The 22,493-nt window shown below is 37.5% G+C and overlaps 1 protein-coding gene across 1 annotated transcript in view; it reads right to left on the bottom strand.

Annotated features, from left to right (window-relative positions):
* Positions 1–17,674, bottom strand: part of mast4 (microtubule associated serine/threonine kinase family member 4) — an 83,176-nt gene extending 65,502 nt beyond the window's left edge. Inside the window, exons 1-2 of the mRNA XM_030767248.1 lie at positions 17,230–17,674; positions 514–667 (exon numbers count right to left, since the gene is read on the bottom strand). Of these exons, the coding sequence (XP_030623108.1) occupies positions 514–667; positions 17,230–17,511 (436 nt within the window). The 5' untranslated portion in view covers positions 17,512–17,674. The remainder of the gene's footprint in view (positions 1–513; positions 668–17,229) is intronic.
* Between the last annotated feature and the right edge of the window lie 4,819 nt (positions 17,675–22,493).

Below are 22,493 nucleotides of genomic sequence, written 5' to 3'. Positions count from 1 at the left end.
CTGCTGTGTGTCTATGTCCATATGTACACAAATACAAAAACACATAAATGTGTAAGTGCTGCCTTTCCCAATCAACAGTCATAGTCCATTCTTAATTCTGATAATTCTGATTTGCCCAGCATTGTAAGCTAACTGATGTAGCAGCTTAAGAAATTCAGTTGAGTCAAAATTATGGAAATAATGAAACGGGTTCTCTACAACCATTACGCATAGGTGACCATCACTACACTCTGCACTGAGAGTGGTCTATTTGTGTTGAAAAGATCTTTTATTTTTCCTGAAAAAGTCAAATAATTTCATTTGAAATACAGTAGGAGGTCTCACTGCTTAGTAGCTGAAATTATTTCAATGTTTTTTGTTTTTTAAAATGTACTTATATATTGTTCATATCTGAATTTTAGTGTGCAGCCTGCTTAAAATTAAAATAAAATAATAAAAAGGAAAAAAAAAAAAACATTTTAAATGTGTGGTGTTTTTCAAAGACATAGAAAGTGCGACAGAGTGTGTGTTTACCTGTAAGTGCACCCCCAAGACTGCCTCTCCTGAATTGCTTGCCATCTTCGCTGAGCTGGCGTTTGAACTTGAATGCAATACCAGAGCCATAGGACACCTCAGGGTTGCTGGACTTTCGTAAGGGCATGGGCGGTGGGCACAGGATGTTATCGAGCTAAAAAAGAGGAACAGGCCAAACAAAAAATTAGCTCACCAAGACGAATCAGTGAATTAAGACACTCCTTAATAAGGAGCACCTCGGTCACACTGCAGAGGTGTACCCCATATTTGGGAGTCATGGTTCAAGCCCTAGCTGTCCCATGCTCGCCTTCTATGGCCAGGAGTCCAAGTAAACAGCGACTGCATCAGTTCTGGTCACTCACGGACACTTCATGGCTCAACTGTCACTGGCAGCCAGCCACTACATGAAACTGCAAGTTACATTAGGCAAATAGCACTCCCATGCAAGCATGTTACATCATTTTTCGCTACTACACAACTCACATTGTCAAGAATGTACTAGGTGTTTTTGTGAGCAGCAAAGGACACATGCCTCAGCCTCACTCACAGATTCAGGTGACTGCCATGCAGGACAGTAACTTACAAAACTAAATGTAATTGGGTAATATACCTTTTTTTTTTTTTTTTTTTTTAGGCACTGACAATCCACAACCTGCAATGTAAAACAAAAAAAGAACAAGTTCTATGTTGTCAATAATAGTTAAGGGCCATTGTTATTCGAGTGAAGGAAGGTCCTCTCATGGTTTATGTCTGTGGTATGAATCTGATGCAGTAATTTAGTTCAGTTATACACTAAGTGCTGAAACAATCCAAGCAATTCTCATACAGCACTATATTCATTGCTCAAGCCAAGGTAAATCTTAAATGTTGAATCTTTTGCTATCTTAAAGCTTATCATTTCTGACATCAGTGCACTAATACAAATGTATAAAGTGTTCACATCATCTGACATGAATCCACTGCTATTAAATGTATAAAATCCCCACACCTATTAACCCTTAAGGTATGGGATTCATAAACATTAAAACATAATGAAATCAGCTGAGTGCCAAGCCAGACCACTCAGTTTGGAACACTGCTATGATTTCAAGGTCAAAAACAAACACAGCAAAAATGGAACATGTTACTATGATTCAAAACATTTACACATTACATAACTATTGATCTCCTTTCCCTTTAGCTTTCTAAGAGGATCTAGTGATTTTTCATCACCCAATACCACTTCAACCACAAAGCAATCCACTCACTAGTGCTGTATTATACACAATTTAATTGTTTTCTATAATGGGAATCAAACACTCAGCATTACTGTTAGAGCGAACCTTAGAGAACAGTGTTTATTCTGGACCCAAGCCACAGTGAGAGGAACATGTCCAGTATGATGGATATTACACCGTGATTCATTTTGCTATTATATAACGTAATTCACGCAATCTCACTTTAAAAATAAGGCAATTAACTCTCTTAAATGATGTGCAATAGTCAAAGGTCATTTACACAAAACAAAACTTTAAAAAATAAGCTACATTTGCCTGTACAATAATCTAGCACTGCCGCCTAACCATGAGATTTCATAACAGCTAGATTATTAAGCCATTCAAGTCATCAATAATACATGTTTTTATGATGCAAGTAAGTGCACTCAGCAGACACTACTTAAGTAAATATTGGCCACAGTATGTCCTCAAAATTCAAGCATGTTCAACAAGCTTGAACAAGCATGGTGTGAAGAATGAGAGAAGAGAATTAAGAAGAGATTTATCCCATCTCAATCTTCAGCTCAAACAAACAGTCTTTTGAAATGTATATACTGTCACAGTGTTTATGGAAACAAAAAGACCACAAACCACTCAGTTTGTAGCGTGAGTCTTCAGGCAAGAATTTTCCCCTATTTATAATCCACATGTACGCATGTGTGACATTATAAGACCGTCTTCATTTCACACAGAACACTGAAGATGAAAGGAGCAGTGTACTTGTAACACCTCCTCAGTAGAACAATGGTGAAACAGAGGAAGAGGTCCTCCCTGTGAATATAAACACACGAAGATCTGGTGTGCGATCTGCTTGGGAGGAACACCCGCTTCTCCGAGTGGAGCGATTCACCATTTCAAACCAGTCCACCTCAAATATAAGAGAGAGTCTGTGATGCTGTCCGTGTGCATGAGTGTGTTTCTATGCCAGCAATTAAAGGAGAAAAATCCTGAGAATGTCCCATGGCATAAACCTCAGACAAAAAAACAAGAAGGATGCTAAACTCCAGACGCAAGAGCGGTGTATGTTGCTAAGGATTTGATGGAAAAAGACGAAACAAAAAAAACATTTTTTTAAGCACTTATATTTTAAATGCCGTCAGTGCAATATAGCCTGGTAGCATTCCCAAGCCAACTTAAGTTTATGAATTCAAAAGCTTTCAATATAAATAAACATTCAAGACATTTCTAGAGGGAACGAGTTAGAGAAAATTATGAACTGACAAAAATAATTAGGCAACAGTAAAGCCCTAATAAAATTATGTGCACAGGTTTACAAACGGATTGCGTAATTCAAGACATGAAGCATCTATAAACTGAATTATTTTGACACTTAAGAGCTTCTGTGCAAAATGTAAAATATATTTCTGTCTACAGAATGTATTCCATACATGTTTCTGAATTCATGATGCTCCCAAATGTAACCTGACAATTACAATTACCCATCATTATTGCTCTCTTAAGACAACTAAGAGCTCTTCCCTTTTATCTTGTTAAATGAATCATGGGACAGGAATGCAAAATGATCAAGTTGTGGTTTCCCTCTTGCAAATGCAACAGATCAGGGGTATGAGAGCTGCCTGGAGCTCAGGAAGATGAGTCAAGGTGTGTTGCTGTTTTTCTAGAGGGATGAGGAAATAAAGGGTTGCACTGCCAAATTTCCACCAGCAAGAATGTAAGGCTTGCAGCGAAAGTTTTAAACATCAAAGAATACAAGCTGTGAAGAGAGGTTTCCCCACTGTTTCTGCTCATGTCAATTCACAAGCATGAGTGCAACACCGAAAAAGAAATGGTCAAACACAGCTGATAACTCCCCAACTAACATCAAAGTTAAGAGGTTTTCAAAGCTAGTTTCAGTAGGCTCAAATCCTCATATGCCCCCTTTTTAACAACATTGCCAATCAGTTCAAAGATGTGTTGGGGAAAAATATTCTCAGAGTGCCCATCCATGTGAATATAAAGGGCATTCATCCTGTACAAATCTTCACTTGATCTTCTGAATGAACATGTGCTTAAGAGAACACAGCTGACCCCAACAAAACGCCTCTCAACATCTATTCACAGTTTTACAGTGAATGGTATCCTTGTAATCTGGTGCAATCATACAGTCATTAATGCTTTAGGGTAAAACACGCTAAGAGTCAAGAATTTAGCGGTTTCATTGGTCCCTTAAGGTACCGGTTACCTCAGCAATGCTCCCATTGCATAACACACATTTGTCTACATAGCAGGATGTTGTGTTTCATCTGTACAAATTTCCATTCATATGGTTCGAAGATAAAGAGAGCTTGAACGACCCAGGGAAAGAGTGGTCATTGCCTTAATTCTGCTGCAGTCCAGCAGAGGGCTTTATTTGAAAACTGGCTTAGAAGAAGCCATCAGTTTTGATATGATATCATTTAAACATACAGTTATTGCTGGTGATTCCCTGCTTTCCCCGAAATGAAAATGTCTGGACTGCTACACCTTCAATGTTTAACGTGAAATTCTATATGCCTGGTCATTTCTTTGGGGTAGAATAGTTAGATGGCAATATCTGAACCAAAAGAATATTAATAATGGAGAAAAATCAGCGCAATTTTGACAGAATTCTAAAAATTTTAACGGGATGACTCATGTGCTTCACACAAACATAATTCACAATATACAGAATGATTTACTGATAATTTAAAACTTCTTTCCAAATACATATACTACATACTGGACAAACTGGTTTACTGCATGTTCCACAGAAATTCTTGCAACAACTCAAGGGTTAATTATAGTGGAACACACAAATGAACATTCTTGATCAAAGAGGAAGTCAAATTTCAGGAAACAATGGGCCAAATACCAAGTGCTGTTTTTTTTTCATGTAATTGTCAATTTGTTTTGTAACATTGCATAAATTAAATCATTTGCTTTTGATTTATGCTTTTCAATGAAATTGAATTACAAAACTATTTGTGAGGGAAATCCTTTAATTATTGAATAGTTAGTCCTCTCCAGAGGACCAACCTCTTTTTTATAAGCCTAATTAAGACTGCAGCCACAGATGGAGATGGTGTGCTGGGAGAGATTTTCTTTTTCGTTGTTCTGTTGTACTCTGCAAATTGGTCGAGGTGTCCTGACCTGCTCTCAGACAGTGTACTGAGCTTGTAGTGAAGTTCTCTGCCCTTGTACCCCCTGTAGATAATTCAGGTAAATTGTGTTTGCAATCTGCTAATCTGGTGTATTTATGACAAATCATGAAGTGGTTCAGCACTGCTGACATATGTCTGGTAAAAAGAGCTGTCACTCCCTTTTACACATTAGGAGTGGGGTACAAACAGCATGCGTTGCTGGCGCTGTTTGAATACATAATCGATAACCTACTAGTAACGGAGAGCAACGAAAACAGCCTACCACATCCAGTCCAGATATACGGCATTTGCCGGATTTGATTCAAAATATGACATCAGACAAGCATCTCAAACTTCTCTTCACCTTTTACAACTATGCACACATCTTAATGAGCATATTAAATCTAGCAATCTAAAGGGGATCTTGTGGAAATCATTATTAATCAGTTTGCAGAAGAAACATTTAATGAAATGTATTCATCAAATCCTCATTGCAATAAGTGTGATACAAACCTTCTCTAAGGCATCTAGATTTTGTTTAAATATTAATAAATGTGAACTACTATCAATAAAAGACCGTTAGGTGCAACAAGTTGTTGACATTACTATTAAAGAAAAAGTCAAGTATTCTGACACTGTAATTTCTAGGGGCAATGAATTAAAAGATACATCAAACCTTGATCCCGTCACAACGGCAAAAAATCTGAACCAGTGGCTAATTAAGAGATCTATCTTTGAAAGGTAGGGTCTTACTAACTGAAGCAAAAAGATTGAACAGACTTTCACATGCAGGTGGATCTTTATATGTCTATAGCCATATATGCAAAACAGTTGATAAAATTATATTTAGATTTATTTGGAAAAACAAGATATTACGGAATCAGTTATGATTATTTTCACATTTTCTCGACTTTTGTACTCTCAGTAACACTTTTAAGATAATCTGGATTAAACAGTTTATTAAAAACACAAATATATTATGAAATTACCTACCTCACTATGTACTTCCAGGATTAACAAATCTTATTTTACAGTTTATTTTACAGTATAACTATAAAACTGAAAAACTTCCTGTAACTATACCCAACTTCCATAAGCAAATGCTGTTTCCTTGGTCTATGATCTATAAGCACAAACCTTCTCCCCACAGATATTTCTTTTGGAGTAACAGAAATGTATTATTTAAAAAAGAAAAATCATTATTTTGTGACTGGTTTTCTGCTGGCATAAAGCTGGTGAGTCAACTGCAAAATGACTGTGAGTGAACTCTGAGTACTGTGATGTTGTGAAATTGTTATGGAAAGACTTGGCTAGATTTATAGTTAATTATACTGACTCTAACTTCTCACTGTATCTTGAAAATGTTTTGTTTGGCTTCAATAATTTTGCTAAAGTTACAGTAAAGCAGTTTTATGTCATGAACCTAAATGTAATTTTAGCTAAATTTAATGCCCCTAAGTACGATTTTGGCATTGCCATGCCTTTATTCACGGTTCTTGCACAGGAGCTTAAAATGTATATTAAAACTATCCTTCATATCTGTATTTCTTGTGATGTTCTTCTGTTTCTTCTTGAAATATTATTGTGATGTACTATAAAAACATAAACTGGTTAAAAAAAAATCAGAATACCGAAATGTGTATACACACACACACATATGCATACATACATACACACACACACATATATATATATATATACACACACATATACACATATATATACACACACACACACACACACATATATTTTTATTGCCTTGACTGTGCATTATATATATATATATATATATATATATATATATATATATATATATATATATATATATATATATATATATATAAATATCAGAGAGATCTATATTATACTATGCAACATGCATAATTGTTGTCCAGTTGCTCCATCCCCTGTATTATTCACTTCCTTTTTTCATAAGGAAGTAATTTGTAACTTAAGCCTGAGAAACAGTCGACCCATCTTTAACTGGCATTACTCCAAATATAACAGAATTAGATCATTGTTGGTTTCCAGCCAATGTTTTTCACAAAACACTGTAGCTACAGTATTGTCCATATAAACAAATTGAGTCATAAATGTCCATAATGCATCTGGTGTGTTTATAGTTCAAACTATGAGTCATATTTACACCCATAGCTATAAACAGCCAAGTTCTGTGGAACAGTGATGATGCATTGAGTTAACCAAGGGCTAGCCAAGTGCAATATTTAATGCATAATTACAATTTAAAATGCAAGATAAACATATACAGCAATTCAAAATGTGTGTTTAAATGTCTTACCCAAAAGAGCACTGTACTACTTTGGGTCTGAACTACAGTTTGGGGACTGATAGTTTGCTTCAAACTCTTTTCTTGAGCTTGAAGGGGCTGTTCAAACAACAACAAAACTCTCAAAAATATTCAAAGTGCTACTTTTGAGATGCTTGTTATATATTTTTCATCATGATAAAAACTTTTTAAAACTCTTTTACATCCAAGTCTTGAAAATATTTTTTATATGTAAATTCAATTTTTGTGTAAATATTCCATCCTGTAATGTACATTTCTTTGCAGTTTTTTGTGGTTCATCTTTGTGGTGAATTTCAAAAAACTTTGACATCTTGACTGTCGGCCAGCCTTCACACAGAATGACCTTTGAACTGGCTACACACAACTGCAACTGAGATTCTGAATTGTTTTTCAGTTTGATTACTCTCATCAGATTATTCTCATGCCTGTGAAGTGAAGACTGTTTTTTATATGTGGGTATTGCAAAAGAAAGGTGCATTTCTTCAATAAAGCAGAAAAATCATTTGACAAGCAATTCATGTAAACGAAGGTGCAGCTCCCCCTCACTGAAGTTCTGCTCTTCATAGTATTACATGGACAAACTGTCCAGAACAGCAGAGTAGAGGACATGCACCCACTCTAAGCTCAGAAATACTTGAACAGTATTACAAAGGGTTATGTAATTATAAATTCAATATACAGAGAATAAAGTCAATAACCTTTAAGAAGATTATGAACTCAAAGGAAAATTAATAAGAAAAACATCTTTCATTGTCACCTGGGACATTCCATCTGCATGGTTACTGAGGTCCAGTTTGAAATGCCCCACGGCAGATACTGTTCAACTGCCTCTGGCAGGCATTTGATGGAGTTAACAGCCCTACTGAAGCCAAGACCAGATCTGATCTCAGATTGTGGTACAAGGGATATATTCAGAAAATCAAAACTGTTTCATTTCGTGTAGGACCTATAGAGTGCAGCAAGCTTTTAAAATAAAACAGTGATATGTACGCATCAAAGACAAATACGGTAGAAGAACTTCATCCCAAATCTATATGTGAACAAACATTGGGTTCAGCGAGTGTAAATCTGTGAAATCCGTACTGATCCTATACCCCTGTTAGAGGAAGTACAACGTGACAACTTAACATGTTGAAGTGTTGGAAGCCGTGACATCTGATCCATGTCATTCCTCTCCACCTGCACTTTAGTGCCACGGTGTCCTGTCCAGACCCACCACAGTCTGACTCTACAGTCTTTTATGGACAAATGGTGCAAAACCAAAACACCTCCTCTGTTATAGTCAAAAACACCATGAATGATGGCTGTGTCTAAAGGTTTGACTTAAAACAATTGCAGAGCAAAAAACCCTATGCTGAAGTCACAACCAACACTATTTTGCTGTGGATAAAAGATGTGTTGTTTACATTCTTGAGTACAATCAATGTGTCCAACATCAACATGATCCTTTGGCCTGCTTTAACTGAGTAATATCAACTAACTGTGTGGTAAATGCACCATGGCACCAGAAGATTTTTCAGCATTTTTACAGTGTTTTTCACTTAATCTGAATGAAACAGAAGATGAAACAAAAACCCTTCAATTAATGTAATGAAGCGAAATAGAGGAGATGAAGGATCATTCCATGACATTACTCCATTATATGATAGATCTATTTGCCATCAAATCAAGCGGAAGACCATTCTAACTGAAAAAGCTCTACAGTAACAATGGGAGTACTACATGCTCATCAAGAAAGAAATACAGAAATAAACAAGGACAACTAAACTCCATTTACATCCTATCACTTTAAACATTTGTCTAGGATGTCTGGGAAACGTGAGCTTACGTTCAGTTGACGTCATATAGCTCAATTGATCAAGAGGCCCAGTTCTGCGCACAGTAAAAAAAGGGGCTGGCTGTCTCTCCTGGTGTCAAGCTTGAACAAATGAGGACCCAGTTGACTACACATGGAGGAGCTATAGAAGAGTCTACTATATATCCAGGCAGAGATCCAATCAGACCAGCTCTAGTTTCTAGTATGTCAATGTACAAAACAGCAGGTCATTTGTACACATCTTTTCTGTCATTATATCATGTTCCACCACCTGTTCACAACCTAATCATCTTCAACATGAAGACATACAAAGGAACTGCATAAAGCAGACAGCCAGTAAAAAGTAGGACAGTCTTTCCACAGCAAAAAATGTCTGCAGGGCTTAGCACCACACCCATTCATGAACCTGAAGGAGCACAGGTAATTTACTCAATGAGCAGCTTATTTTGAGTTACTGAATTCATAGAGCATCTCTAACACAAAGACCACTCATATTCAAATGGAAATGTGTTCAGATGTAGAAAGGCCACTCAGATGGCATAAAGGGGTATTAACAACATGTTATGACATCTTCACATTATGCATACTATCATGAACCCCTTGTTGCACTGGCATTTGCATTTGAGATAACTCCTTGCTGTTGTTGTTTGTTGTTGTTGTGTGAGCACTACAGTATCTCTCTCTCTATTTTTGTAAATGGAGATTGTTATCTGTTGCACAGGCAGTTGCTAGGAAACAGATGATTTAGATACAGTTTTTAATGTTGGGTGAAAAACAAGGGGTATATCTGTGTGCAGCAAAAATCCCCTGTCATGAACTCAAACATTATCTCCCCCTCTTTCACTTCAATATTTACACTCTTGTCTGAGTGAAAATCAGAATTTAGAGTGTTACATAAACGGTTAGATAATCATCTAATAAACAGAGCAGAGACAGGAAGCAATTCTTCTATTTGAGAGATTTGATGTTTTATTCAAATTGGTAAAGTCATTCTTGTTCAGTCTTTTGAGTAAATATAATACAGTCAGTTATACAAAAGAGCAGGTATCATTCCTGGTTCTGCATGGATGAAATTTTATTTTCTACAAACCATTTAGAAAACAAATCTTCCAGTGTTTTCAGGATACTATCCAGAAAGAACCAATCCAAAAATGTCAGAGTGGAATCTCAAAATTCGACACAGAGACAAATCAAATATTACAGTAGGACAGAAATTACAGAAATTACAGCGCATTGGTAGGGAACACTAGGCCAAGATGACCAAGACAAAGACAACTTTCAAACTAATGAATAAGCCAATGCACCTTCACAGATAATGTGAAAGATTGTTTCAAAAAATAAATCAGATTAATATTATTTTGTCCACTGCAGCTCATAATAACATTTGTCTCAAAAATAGACTACCAGAACACAGTAGAAGACAGCAAAGATGAGGAAAAAAATTTGGATCACATTATTCTGAAACTGTCAATTTATTAAAATGTTTCCTGCCAGTCCATACAAGCTTCACACATGATAGGTAAGGTCAGCGACAATACGTTTGGATACCCATTACATTCCCCTGACAGTTTCACACCGAACGAAAAAGCAAACTGTCTCTCTACGCATACTCGTTCCTCTCAGTTCAGAACAGTGCTGAAACCGTGGAGCTCTGACGTCCCTATTTTTTGAGCGAACTCCATCATTTTGTCAAGTGAGGCATCAGACACTGGAACAGGATAACAAAGTATGTCTCCACAAACTAGCCACTATTACAGCTTCTTCTCTTTCATCATGCCCTTCACTGCAGTGTGCCATAATCTGTCTGTCATTGCCTCATCTGTTTGTTTGTTTTATGTGTTGAAATCCTCTCATGACAGCTCAGTGTACTTAAAGCTTTTCTGTTTTCAGCAGCATGCTAGACAATATTGGTTGCCCGTGAGATTTTTGATAAATTAGCTCTAACATAGCACTGCTGGATACCACATAGGTATTAATTCTGCCCGATGCCCAGCCCAGTACATGAGGTAAATATGGCCTGACCATTTTACTGCTGCAGTAAAATCAAATGTCCGAGTCTGCAGATGTTCACTGACAGCAATCTTAGCTCTTCACAGCTCTGTAAGAACACGGCATGTTTGCATAATTTTTAGTACCCTTGAGGGTAAAATTATGAGATTTTAAAACAATATCATAGCCAAACTTCTTAAAGTACATTGAGAGTTCTGATAGTCGAAGCAAGCAAGTACACAGCTATCCCAGTTACACCTGCTGATGCTGACAAGGTGTCATATTCAGAGACTCTGAACATCACCTCTAAAATTTGTACCCATATTTGGAATTAATGGGCTGATTGATGAGGGCCAACAACAAATGCTCAAGTCAGCTACACGTGAGCGGGTACAACCATGATCTGTACTGCTTCATTGCTACCCAGAATAGCCCCTGCACAGCCTGTGGCATGGTAACATGAGTAAACTGCACTCAACTCGTCATCCCCCAAGTAACACATGAGGTAGCTGTCACTTTAAGAGGAAGTGGGACACCAGCTTGAGAGGCAGTCTGGTTGATATCAGTGTCCTTAAGTGACAAACTCAGGGTTACAGCACTCCAAAGTGTCTAAGACCAAATAAACTCAGTTCTTTCAGTCATTAATCCCTCACACAGTCCCCCTACCTGAGCCCATACACAAACCAGGAGTTTGCAGGTCTGTCTGGCAGTTTACACCACCGGAAATCTCCACTGGACTTAAGTTACTTTTAAACATGCTTGGCACCTGTAGTAAGAAGGACACGACAACACTCTTGGGATGACATGCTATTTTCACACATTTATGCAACTACTACTTATTCAACAATGAGTTTAATCAATCCCATACTGAATCGTATTGTCTAGGATGATTCAGAATGTGTTAACCAACCTTAGAAGCTGTGCACTTAGCATATTTGTGTAAACAAGCAACTGTGGAAACTGATCATTCTGCTGAGACACAGAAACCATGGAGACTGGTGCCAGCACTATATGGCTTTGGGCAGTATCAATCCACATTCTTAGAAAAGTTTTAAAAGAGTTGTGACTTAAATAACAGCCCCTCTCCCTGTTCTTCAGCAAAAGGCCAGAAAGACAACACAAAATTTAGCACTGTGCACTTACTGACTCTCCTTGCAATAACAGCCACGGCCAATCTGCTTATTCTCTGGAGAAGCGGCCAGCAGATCAGTCAGAGAAAGGTGCGTCCTTTCATTCTGTTACATCAAAAATTGCATTCATATTGCCAAACACTGTGTGTTTTAAAATACAGATTTTCATGAAAATGTGCATGAAAGAAGAAGGATGAAAAAGGTAACAGCTGAGTTTTATCTTTTACGAAATCCTTACAAAAGCAAGATTAATCACTATTGCATGGGATCTGGGTGACACCAAAGACTTTTCCTTCAATCACCACTGATGCAGGAGAGATTTTTCTCTAGATTTCTGCAAAATTCATGATTCGTTTTGACCCCTGTGTGACCTCAACCCCTGCCCACATTCCGTTCCCAAATAAATCATGCGCTGCTGAAAGAAGTCAAAGATGTTTCTACTCCAAACGCCAGAATTCAGCTTGACAAACATAGTCCGCTGTACGGCAAGCATTCCCATTGGCTCTAAGGAATCTTGCTCTGGCTCACAGAGGAATATTCCCTCCCATGTAAGAAAGTCAGCAGATTTTGATCCTGAAACTCTTTACACTGTCACAGGGGACACAGCTTCCTGTGTTAAAGCCATCTGCTTCTGGACACATTCTCCTATATCATTTTTAAGGGGTTCAGTTCATCCTAATTCAAACAGACAACAAATTAAGTGTCAAGAACTTTGGAAGAGAGTATCAGTTTACTAAATAATGCCTGTGGGGAAATAATTTTGTTTTCATTTATGATGTATATACCAAAACACAATTTAAATCATTGGTCACAAGTTATTTGATGACCTTAGATCACTTTCAACACAGATCTACCATAGTACATCTACTTAAGTTGCAGAAATAACTATGATTTTGACTATTCACACTGTGTAAGGCTCTTGCCAAATGATGAATACTAAAATGAAACTGAAGTGACCTTCTACTATAAACAGGACTGTATGCTCTCTGAATCACTCACCCCACCTGAAACACTTTCTTTATACAGTGTACTGCTGTAGAGTAATGCACCTACCAATCTAAAGGTCTCTGTACATGATGTTTACATAGTACTGAGTTGAACTGAACTAAAACATAATTCATATCAGAAATATGCAAAACAATGATGGCAATAATGATTACTGGAGCCTTAAATGGTTCAAACATAACTGACCCATAATCTCAGAAGAGAGAAATGAACATTCAGGTAACAGCATGTTTTAAAAGAAATCATGCTCAATATGACAACACAACAACAAAATTTTACTAAACACCCATAATCTTGGTGTTTATCCCTAAAAACCCAGTAAGGGTACATGAATAACGCTGTGCAGAGGTGGATCACTTCAGTGGATGTAATAGTCAATAACAGATCAGTGTGGGCAGCTAGAACTATAGTGCAACTACCTTTCCATCATGCATGTTTGCAAGCTGTTATTAAATAGGTCAGAGATGTTCTTGATATGACTAATATGCTGGCATTACAGGTAGTATTATTCAGCATCCTTACATCTAACTTAGCGCTATTAGGCAGTAGAGCCTGTATTTTGAATGTCTTTTGTTTGATATCAAACAACTCTGTTTGGTTTCACAGGACAAACTTCCCTGAAGGTGAAAAATTCTTAGAATGCTGGTCAAAACAGCCATGTATGATACGGATCAATGTCACAGGCAGTTTTTCGAAACAAAATCCAGGCACGACAATAGATTGACCAAGCACTCTAAAACTATGACAAGAATACTGTATTACAGAGTCAGCCCAACAACGATAAGCAACTGAACTGCAAACAAAACCACATATATGCAACAACAAAATAGAAGAAATCAAAACAAAATGGATTAATGAATTTCTTGTTAGTAAATAGACTGAGCACGTCAAGACAAAGCTGAGACAATTTTGACATCTCCGATTATACTGATGGTTCAGTAATGTGTTGTTGAGGGGCTTACCTTACAACCATCAGAATATGTGCACTCCCCCACAGTCCAGTTCCTGTGCAGCGCCATCGCGTTCAATTTGCAGCCATCTACCAATCTATATTTCATTCATTACAATCCCACATGTTCAGAACGAGGATGGATCAAGAGCAAACATCATACCAACATCCTGGCATGACATCACCCAGCAGAGATGTCAGAGGACCCTTTAACAGATTACCAGGGAATCCTCTTAGGCCCTAAGTCTTCCACTGAGACTGGACATCCCATTTATAGGGCCACCAAAATAAACCGGGACTTATTTATAAACAGGAAATGGAGTATTAGTTCTCCAAGCCTTTTAAAAAAGTAGCAGGTTATAAGACCACATGTTACTGAAATGGAGTGCCGATTCTCATATGATACAATTCCAATATTTATCCTGTTGCCAGTCATCATTAAGCTGAAATCTATTTACAGCTGTCTGAGTTTGTGAAAGAAAGTAGTTGTAGGTGAAGTGAAATTGTAGCGTAATGAAAACTATGGCCAAAAATGTCTCATTTTGAGCAAACCTCAAACAGTACCTTTTGACCAAACTATTCTAGGTTAGAGACTCATTTGTGAACTTGTTTCCAAAGGAGAGCAGCAGTGAAAAGACAAGAACCTCTTCTCAGGAACACTTTCACAGTCAGAAAAGTCCATCATGTAAGGTCACAGGACAAAGACATGGTGGACTCTTCCATGCATTCTTCTTCTCTCCTCTCTGACTTTGAACACACTGATCTTAAGGTGTAAGACACATGAAGGGCACTCAGTCTAACCTGCTTTCATAAGGCTACTCGTTTTAGATCTGTATTCAAGAGGGAGACGCGACAAGCAGAAGGAGCTATTTATGAGAACTGAAATGAGGTCATAGTGGTTAGCTTGAACCAAAGAAATTGTTTTGCCTCTTTTGAAGAATTTATATTGCTTAAATCTGTTGAGACGTATATTTGTGAATACAATGACAAGTTTTGTATGGATACTATTTGCTGTGAACCAAAAAAAAAAAAAAAATAGCAAAGTTCCCTTCACGTAGAAGGTCTGAAAGAGGTCTTTACATGACATCACCTCCTGAAAACCATGTAATACATTACTTCTGATTAAAAAAAAAATAATGGAAAAAAGTGTGCTGTAAATCACTTCAGACACCACCTAACATAATAAAGTAACCCCTGAAATCAAAGCTCAGAAGTAAGTACGAAATATTGTCCGACTTGATCAGGTGTGCTCACTTTACGAGAAAGTAAATTTCCCTTTGACTGATGTTTATCATATGTTAATGTATGGCTAAACAGAATCAGTGTTTCAAATAGGAACACCTGGTCATCTGGAATCATTACTGTGGCATAATTACCGCAAGTTATCACAATCAGCTTCAGTGAGTCACTCAAGATGGAAAATATGCCTGAATATTTAAGTACAACAGACAGTCTCCAATCTGCTAATCAAGTGTATCAAGAATTCTGCCTAATGCGCTTTAATTCAAATTGAGTAATCAAGGAGAATCTCTAATGGTCAATATCTAATGGTCAAAGGCTTTTTATGATGATGTTCTTAGCTAAAAACAACTCTGTGTTTTAACTCTGTGTGTGTGTGTGTGTGTGTGTATGTTTGATCTTGGAACAGTTCTTCATGTGAAAATCTTATTCATTCCACTGCCTCAGTATTTTTCTGCCGAACACTTTTCAGTGACGTTAGCAGTTTGAAACTCAGTCATCACAGCTGGTGAAATGTATTAAAACCTAAACTAAAGAGTCTTTTCTGTGGTTTCTATAGCCATTTGGATATTCAGGGATTCCGAAATCCGAACACTGGGCAATTTAAATAGTGACTCATGGACATACACCAATATGTGAACTAGTTTGCATGACATGAAAGGACAAGTTCATTTAGCTAAGGTATTAGTAACATTAAACAGCCTTACCTAGTGTAGTCTACCTACACGGAGGAAGTATAAACAGAGGCCAGATAGCTTATTACAGCTGAACTCTAATGTAAGCAAAGTGTTAAGAGACTGAACAGATAAGCCACTGTTTCTCAGAAGGCTTTCCTTCTTCAAATTTAATAACTGCAAAATACAATGACTGAGCCAGTTCTCGGGGCATCACCACTCTGTGACCTCTCTGTAGCCACTAAACCTTTTTGAAATCTTTACAACCATTTACATGTATCAGAGAGGATTATATCTTGACAGTCACTGACCTTCTGCAAAGACAGACTGTGAGACAAGCTCATGTTTTGCTTGCAGGGTAGGAGGAGTATCTCTGTTTTGCAGTGTTTGGATATATAATTGTTCAGTAAGGCTGGTGAAACCAGTCTTGGGTGGAGCAACAACAATGTTTCCACAATATAAGTTAAATTGGGTGAATACAGGTTTAAAATGGCACTAATGAGATTGTGTTCAACTCTATGACATTTCTCTCTCTCTCTCTCTCTCTCTCTCTCCGTTCCCTCTCCCTTTCTCTTTCTCTCTTATTTATCTCCTTCACATTTTCACATATCACACACACACAACTTAAACACAAGGTCTGTTGGTCACTCAGAGTTTTATTAAATGCACTAGATCTTACTGGCTAGCCGTACCCTTTTACTCTAATCCATGAAGATTTATGAGCCCTGCTGACTTCATTCTGCACACAAAGAAATGGGTGAACATGAATTTTCACACAAGGCTCTCCGATTCGGGCATGCCTCATCAAATCATAGAAGAGTGTGCTATGGCTGACAGGGGAAGGAGTTGGGAAGTCATAATGCAAAAGAACAAGTCTTTTTCTCGCAATCGCTGTAAATGAAAGCGTGAAATTTTGACTATTAACGGCACATGTTCATGAGTGAATAGAGACCTAATGAAGATCCAGTTTTCAATATTAAAGGTGTTCAGAGCATTATTTCAGTGTGCCGACTTCTATCTTTCTAGCACTTTAGGCAGTGAGCCATACCTAAGAGTAATAAAACCTGTTTTCCAGTGCCAGCAGCCCTTTCGCTCAGAAAACAATGTTACCTGGTTTAATTTAGAGCGCACCTGTCTGCCCAGTTCCCTCAACCAGCGGAGTGAAATGCGATGCACGATGAGCAACAGAATTCATCTTGTTTTGTGTTGTTGCTTTGTCAGGTAATCAACCATTGACTCTGAGATACTTTACCATTTCGTCCTCGTTTTCTTCCTCCTCCTCATCCTGCTCATGTTCTTCGTGATCTTCAGTCTCCAACTTCCCATTTTCGCGAGTGTCCTTCGATTTACCCTCACAACTTTCCTTTCCTTTTTGCTTTAGTATCACGCAGTCTAAAGAACGCTTGCTGAATTCTCCACACTGTTGGTGTTCGGATTCCGTGTCGCTGTGTCTGAGCTCTCCTTCAGACAAGGTTTCAGAGCCTGAAGTGTTGCTTTCACCGCTTCCAAATCTTTCGAAATGTGCCCCCTCCATAGTGCTATTAGACGGCCATACAACTTAAAGAGGGACCCGTGGCATGGCAAGAAAGGATTTAATAATAGTTCTCAGGGTTGTTCTCAGATAAACAGCGTTCAGCTCTTTCCTTAAATGCATTTGTATATACAATCCTTAAGTCGAAACGACGAGAACAAAACAGCAATGAAGTAAGACGTCCCATTTAAAGTTTATCAAGCGCGATTCCACGCGCTACCCCTACCAATAACTAGACTCAGCCACTCCGGGAGGTGCGGACGTTTGCGGTGAGGTTCGTAGGCAGAGAACTCCGCCCAGCAGTGAAATGGGAACTGATATGCGATGAAAAAAAAAGTCGTGCTTGCCCGAACTTTGTACAGCACTGCCCAGATGAAAGGATCTCTAAGCACAAATAGTATATATTTCGTTAAAAAATGTTTCTTTTATTTTACAGCTATGGTGTCCATACAACAATTTCATTGTATCTTGCTTCTTTATATTCCATGTTGTAAAAAGAAGCCACATCTATTTATGTAGTCCTTGCACATATTCATAATATTTTTTAAATATGCAATTTTATGTCTCATGTAAGGGATGTCCAAAACAATTGGTTATTTTACAGTATTTTTCCACTACCATGGACAGCTTTATAAAACTTCTTGTACAATTTCTAAGACAGTATACTTGCATGTGGTGCTTGATCTTTTGGTGAACAACGTGTGGTACATAGGAAAAAGGGATTTATTGAGGGTATGTGTAAAGAAAAGTTAGATGGGTTTCTCTTTTAAAACATGGTTTGTAGAGCTCTACACAATCTCATGAGCTCTTGTGCCGGAGACTAATGCAAAATGATCATTTGTCTTCACATTGCTCCTCTTCCTTAATCCACATCTCTCCAGTTCAGTGACTAGAACAGCATTAGCCATGGGTGCAGAATAGAACACTATAGAAAAAGATAATGTTCTGTTCCATAAATAGTAGTTTGCACAAATATTGTTGTACACTCAGAGGACTATTTCTTTATCAGCAAAGAGTGCATTCAGTGGAAGGCCAAAGGCCAGTCCTTATGCTAGCAGGATTACTTTCATTTTGAATGAAAAGGTGTGTTATTTCTATAAGTAGATTTTTTTTTTTTTTTTTTGTCTGTTAAATGTTAAATGTAGCTTTGATAAGATACTGGGAAAGTCTTTTATAAAGGTGTTTCTTTAATCAGTCACCCTGATTTGAACATAAAATACCTTTCAAACCGCACCTCACATAGACAAGACCCGATGGCTCTGCTTTCTTTCTTTCTTTCTTTCTTTCTTTCTTTCTTTCTTTCTTTCTTTCTTTCTTTCTTTCTTTCTTTCTTTCTCTCTCTCTCTCTCTCTCTGTCTCTCTCTCTCTCTCTCCCTCTCTCCCTCTCTCTCTTTCTCTCTCTCTCTCTCTTTCTCTCTCTCTGCAGAGTTGTACCTGTTTATAAGCCTGTCTCTTTCTATCTCTGTGTCTTTCATTTTATTCCCAGACTTAAGTTTCAGCATGCCATATTGCAAAGTATTTGACATTCTCCTGATGTTATGCAGTTCTCTACTTGCACAGCAATAGCAAAGTCCTTGGCAATTGCTATAATGTGACTCATAATTAATCTTCATCTCACCATTTTCCTCCTGTCAGATAATAGGCACAGTCATAAAAACTGTTTATTTTACAGATTACTCAGTGGTTGCCTCACAAATTTATGAGAGCAGTACTTAAGAACTACAGTTACCAGTTTTCTCTTCATCATTTTTTCCAAAAGTTAAAGACATTTATGAGTGCATTGTGTAGAATGCTGCAATAATAATAATAATAATAATAATAATAATAATAATAATAATAATACAGATTTGGAATTTGGGATTTGTTTTTGGAGAATAAGCAGAGACTTGTCTAGTCCTGTAGTAAACTGTAATTTAAACCAGAGTTGCATTAAATATTGGTAAAGAATCTCTACTCACAGTGTGTTCTAGGTACAAGCCATAGGCTTAGTTCTTTTACAAGAGACTTAATTGTCAACCCATGACAAACCTGATTGTCTTATTTGCATAATCTTATCACTGACTTTTCATACTGAAAAGTATGAAAAACTTGCATGTTTTGTTTCGTATTTGTTGTTTATTGGCCATTTACTGATACAAAAGCAAGTTCTGAGTTAAACTATGTGATAAGTGTCAGTCTTGCAAGGTGTACTGTTTAGAATATTCATCATTCATCAACAGATGCAATATAGTGCTATAATTTCGTCACCAGTTTAGTGTGTGGATGGAGTAGTCCATTCTTCTACTTTTTGTAGAAGTGTGTTATGTACACAGTCTGAAGGAAACTGCTACTGAGGACACCAGAGAAACAGTTTTATCAGTTACAGGCTGCATTGCCCAATAACCTCATGCCATGCACACAGTCAATAGTCACTAAAACAGCCTTCGCCCTTTCTCCCCTGTGGTGTGAGGGTACACACACACTCACGTGACAGGACAGCAATAACATTTCATCTTCACGATATGTTTCTGAATATCTGGTTTGAGTTTCTTCTCCAAGACCACTGGTTTTAAATTTTGGTTGTGAAATGTGAAACAGTACGTTCTTGTGATAATACAAACAACATTATGATTTTTAGATTTTAATCAAAGAGATATCAAAGAGAGAAGGTTTGAAGACCTTAACCCATATATATATGCATGTATATTTATTTCTATATCATTTTTACATGGCGATACTATGAAATATGGCTTCGAAATCTCGATGATTCACTGAGTCCCGTTGACAGAGTTGTGATTATTTTAACTGTGAAATGTGATGTTTGATCCCATCCAGAAGAGGGCACTCATCAACATATTTTTGTTACAGTACTACGTAGCCTACTTGCTTGCGTAAATCCATTAGATGGGTGCTTGCCTGTATCTCTTAAGTTGAATGTCTGACTTCCCTTTTGTTCTGAATTTCTTCTCTGTTTTCTTTGTCCTTGCGAGTGGACCTCCTTGCGAGTAATTGTTTTTATATGTCCCAAACTTGTACTGTACATTTGTTCAATTTAAGAAAGTGCTTTTGGAAATAGCATATTCATTAGCAGCCTACAAGACTGTTTAATCAGGGGAAAACATGAATATAAAGAATACTTTCATGTAACGACGAAGATTCAAATAAGTGAATGTAAACTCTCCAATATGTGATAAATGTCCTGGTTCCCATCACATCTGCAGCCGACCTTTTTTTTCATCATTTGAGAGGATCATTTGCTGAAATTAAATCTACAATTGTGAGGCTGTTCATAAATATTGCAGATACATTGTTGAAACTGTGATATACTCTGTGAACACCGTGATGAATGTCTCTGCATCAATCAGAACCTAAGAACTGACGTTGAAGGAACGCTGTGCTAATCTGAATTTTTGAACTGCCTTCTGGTAAATGGGCATAATTTCGAAAAACCTGTTGAGTTTGTGTTTTCACTAAAAATAGTGTCTCCTGCACACATCAAACATACGCAATCAAAGCCACGGCAACAAAGAGCAAAATAGGTTCGCGCTCATGGTTTCTCCACATAACAGGTAAAAAAAAGTCAGCGCTGATCAAAGTACTGATAACTATTTGGGTGGGGGAATTTGTGAGTTCCTCGCACGTTTTGCTCACTTGTTAAATTTCCCATTTGACGTTAAAGGTCCCTCTACGTCCTTTGAAACGTCATAGTTCAGAGACTATAACCAGGTATATCCAAGTTTATCTTAAATATAGCCAAGTTTATCTTAAATCTGCGTGAACATGCTCACTCAGATTTAAGACAAACGTGTCTATAAGAAACGAATTGTGAATAAAATGTTCCTCCTGTGTTCTCTATAAGCTAAAGTGAAACACTGATAATGAAGACAAGAGAAACGAGAGCAAAGCAAACCAAGCTAAAGGTTGTTTGGACCGAAGTGAAGGATGTTCTTGGTTTCCTTCGGTTTTTATCTTTGTAAGTGATCTACACATAGAGAACAGTACGTCGTGAACAGTTCGCTCTGTGGTGATCGACACAAATGTGTTTGCCGAAAAAAAAAAAAAGTGTTTTCTGAGTCTGGCTGACAGGAAGGGGTTTTACGTATATCTAATCGTGGAAATGTTATAAATGGTACAGAGATGAATAACTAACAACTACAGGTAAAGTAATCCAATTGCTGTAAACATTAAAGAAGTGGGGATTTTGTCTGAGAGAGTAATTTATTACCACATATTATCAGAGAGACAACCTTTAGGACCATTGGTCTGGGGGTACCAACATCTAGAGCGGGAATTTCTGCTTGCTATAGTTCAAACACAAATATCAACCAAAGCAGAACTACTCAGTATACAGTTGCCTCAAAACCAATAAATATTCAATTTATCTCTGAAAAACTGCAAACATGGTTGCAGTTTGTGGTTGTCTTTCAGATCGTTTCATAAAGCCACAAGACCAAAAGCAAGAAGTATGATTATTCTGTGACCTGGTCATGTGGTCCATGTACAATCAGAGGTTTTTTTGGGTGTGTTTCTCATTTTGGGCCTCTTTTGAAGCCTCTGAAGTGTGAATATGCCTCTTCCTGTGTATGTGCATGTGTGTGTGTATTTCACACACACACAAATACATGCCTCTTCCTGTGTGTTCATGTGTGTGCGCGTATGTTTGTGTGTGTGTGTGTGTGTGTGTGTGTGTGTGTGTGTGTGTGTGTGTGCGCGCGTGTATGTTTATGTATGTGTGTGTGTATGTGGGCTGGGTATCTCATTGGGATACATGGCACAGGCAGTGAGCCAATTCCAACGGTGTTTCTGCCTGAATTATTTTTTTCAGTTTGTTGCTATTATTCAGAATTGTGTTCAATGCTCTGCACACTAGTTGTCTTTCTCAAACAAAATACTGTCTTCTTACTCTGAACTGCAATATTAGCAATGCCAATACACTTAATCTTTAAGAACACATTTAGAACTTCCATGTCTCTGGCAATTCCTTGATGTCATGCTTAACTGCATAA

This window comes from Chanos chanos, chromosome 3 (assembly GCF_902362185.1).
Source record: "Chanos chanos chromosome 3, fChaCha1.1, whole genome shotgun sequence".
NCBI classification, from domain to species: domain Eukaryota; kingdom Metazoa; phylum Chordata; class Actinopteri; order Gonorynchiformes; family Chanidae; genus Chanos; species Chanos chanos.
The sequence above is the reverse complement of the archived record's forward strand: the minus strand, read 5'-3'. Positions and strand labels throughout refer to the sequence as shown.